General features: G+C 42.0%; 1 protein-coding gene across 1 annotated transcript in view; it reads left to right on the top strand.

Moving 5' to 3' along the window:
* The window catches only part of LOC107666132 (immunoglobulin superfamily member 8-like), a 13,774-nt gene that overhangs the window by 9,510 nt on the left and 1,163 nt on the right, over positions 1–3,101 (top strand). Inside the window, exons 4-5 of the mRNA XM_016457293.1 lie at positions 389–799; positions 1,942–2,367. Coding sequence (XP_016312779.1) covers positions 389–799; positions 1,942–2,367 — 837 coding nt within the window. The remainder of the gene's footprint in view (positions 1–388; positions 800–1,941; positions 2,368–3,101) is intronic.

Raw genomic sequence — 3,101 nt, 5'->3', positions numbered from 1 at the left:
GGGTCGTCACATGTGGTTGCCGCAGGCATCACAATATGGTAAGGGACGTAACATTTCCGTCACATGCTTGAGGAATTCGGCCAATCACAACGCACTGGATAGCTGGCCAATCAGAGCACACCTCGCTTTTTCAGATCGATGAGCTTTGTAAAAATCGACGCGTTTCAGAAAGGCGGGGCATAGAGGAGAAACAATAATGTACAGTATGTGGAAAATAATGTGTTTTTTGAACCTTAAACCGCATAAACTCATTTCATTACACCAAATACACAAAATAATGTTCTTTTTAGCAGCATCATATGACCCCTTTAAAGCTCAGACAGTGTTAGAGTGCTGCTCTTGTCATTATGAATATAATAACCAGTCTGTTATTGCGGTCTCTCCCCAGCGGACACACTGAGTGTGCGCTCTGTCCCGGACGGTGGTGTCGCTCTGCGGCCCGGTGCTCCGCTCCGCCTCCGCTGTCAGGTGTTGGGTGTAGGTGCGTGGAAGCGCTCGGCGCTGCAGGTGCAGTGGATGCGGCGCGGGCCGGAGGGTGGTGTGGAGGTGGAGGTGGCGCGTGTGGATCCTGACGGCGTGGTGGCCTGGGGTGATGATCTCAGCAGGGCAGGAGGAGGCAGCATGGAGAAGGAGGCCGACGGGAGCTTCTCTCTGCGCCTGTTCTCCGTTCGCCCCGCTGACGCCGGACTCTACCGCTGCGCCGTGAGCGTCTACGCCGGGAGGAAAACACCAGCACCGGAGAGTCCCGCCACGATCACACAGAGATCAGAGTGGGTCACTGTTAGCCTGAAGACTGAAGGTGCGTGAGGAAGTGTTTATGCACGTTTTAAGTTTATGAGTGCATTTCTAATCAAAAAAATTGTGTCACAGTTAGTGCTGGCCGATATATTAAAGGGGAGATAAGATGCAAAATTCACTTTTACATGGTGTTTGAACATAAATGTGTGTTGGCAGTGTGTGTACACAACCACCCTATAATGCTAAAAATCCACCCAGTGCTTTTTTTTCAAATCATAAGTAGGGATGCATCGATCCGATATTCAGTATCGGTACCGGCTCTGATACTCAGACGAGACCGATCCAAATCCGATATTGTGCGTATACTATTCTGTGTTATTGTTAAGCCTCACGAAAGCACAAAAACATTACAAAGCACCATAAAGTCAAAATCCAAGTGTTCTGAAGCCATTCCATAGTTTAATGTGAGGTACAGATGAATATTTAAGTTGTTGAATTCAAGTTCACGTAAACTCTTCTCTCCGCTGCGGCTGTCTGTCATCCTCCGTTCAGCATTCAAACTGCGCGTCGCATTCGGTTACGACAGTCAAGACGATGATACTCTCTCCAAGAGCGCACAGTAACTGAGATTTGAAACTGTTAAAAGAAAAGGCTCAATAAACTATCGCGCAGATTTAATAAACTACGCATCAATATCTCTTTCCTTTGTGATTTGAACGTCTCTATGCATCTCTTTACATAGAAGGAAGTAAAATAATCATAAAAAATAATCACAACAATAAAAACAAGGCTTAAATGACTTAAAAATTGATTTAAAATTTATTAAAACAGTTAAGAGTAGAAAATGATTATACATAAAATACAGTGCCATCAGTTTGGACGTAGCACAGTGCTCATTCACCAAATGCACAGCTAAACAGATGAGTTTTGAGTCTAGATTTGAATGTGGTTAATGTTTTAGCACATCTGATCTCTTCTGGAAGCTGGTATTAAAATACTTTTGCACAATGAAAGATTATTTATAGCTTTTCTTGTTCTGTCCTATGATAGCTGTGTAACATTGGTAGCTCTCAGCCGCTTTAATTTTTAAAAAGTAGCTCCCAAATGAAATTGAAGGTTGGAGACCCCTGGATTAGATTAACCCTTATGCTGTGTTGAGAGTTTATAAACGTAGCATTTGTTTGTGTTTATGTGTCCGTTCAGAGGTGCGTGTATCTGCTAGCATTGATTTGCCACGCCGGCCGCTCCTGAAGCGTGGCAGCACCGTCACGCTGCTCTGCAACGTCTCTGTGGAAGCCACCGGTGCTTCACGAGTCGAGGTGCAGTGGCTTCAGAAACCCGAGGAGCCGGCGAGGAAAGACGCCACGCTTTCTGAGGACAGCAAAGGCCGGCTCCTGGCGACTCTGAGCTACGACGGCCTGACACGCATCTACAGCAATGGCAGCGACGTAAGCGTGGACCGTGTGTCTGCTGGCTGCTTCAGGCTGAGGATCTTCTCGGCCGCTGAGGAGGATCAGGGACACTATCAGTGTCGAGCCGAGGTTTGGGCGCAGGATCCGCGCGGCGGATGGTACAGCACCGGCGCTGAAGCCGAGTCCATAACCGTATACCTGTACCTGTACGCACGAGGTGAGCTATGATCAGCTGTTTCTCTACAGGAATAACCCGTGTGACGGTAGTTACTTGGCATTTTGATGCCAAGGACTCTCAAACATAACGACCCCCTTTCTAAAATGTAAAGGCGTCTGCATTATTTTATATTTTATATTGTTGTTTTAAATGAATATAATCGTTATTTTGATATATTTATGGTAGGAAATTTACTAAATATCTTCATGGAACATGATCTTTACTTAATATCCTAATGATTTTTGGCATAAAAGAAAAATGTATAATTTTGACCCATACGATGTATTGTTGGCTATTGCTACAAATATACCCCAGCAACTTAAGACTGCTTTTGTGCTCCAGGGTCACATATTTGCAAATTGTTAAAATGCTATCTGGAAAATATTAACTTTTATTTTTATGATTTTTTTTGGAAAGGAAAAAAAAAAAGACCTGTTAACCTAATTGTTTTCTTTTTTTACTAGTTATGTACGTACACACACACAAATATACACATTTTTATATTAAAATAAAAATATATTTAATATTTTAATATATATATGTATATGTAATATATATAGTTATACATTTTAGAATAAAATATATTTTAAAATATTTTTCCGTTTTATGTTTTTATTTCACTATAAATAATATTTACTTTATATTTATGCTGTTTTTATGTGCGCACATTCAATTTGAAGCACTAAATACATTTTATATATTCTTTTTCCTCAATTTTTTTGACCTTTCTTTTT

The sequence above is a fragment of the Sinocyclocheilus anshuiensis genome, unplaced genomic scaffold, assembly GCF_001515605.1.
Source record: "Sinocyclocheilus anshuiensis isolate Anshui unplaced genomic scaffold, SAMN03320099.WGS_v1.1 scaffold447, whole genome shotgun sequence".
Lineage (NCBI taxonomy): Eukaryota > Metazoa > Chordata > Actinopteri > Cypriniformes > Cyprinidae > Sinocyclocheilus > Sinocyclocheilus anshuiensis.
Note: the sequence above shows the minus strand (reverse complement) of the source record. Positions and strands in the feature narration are given on the sequence as shown.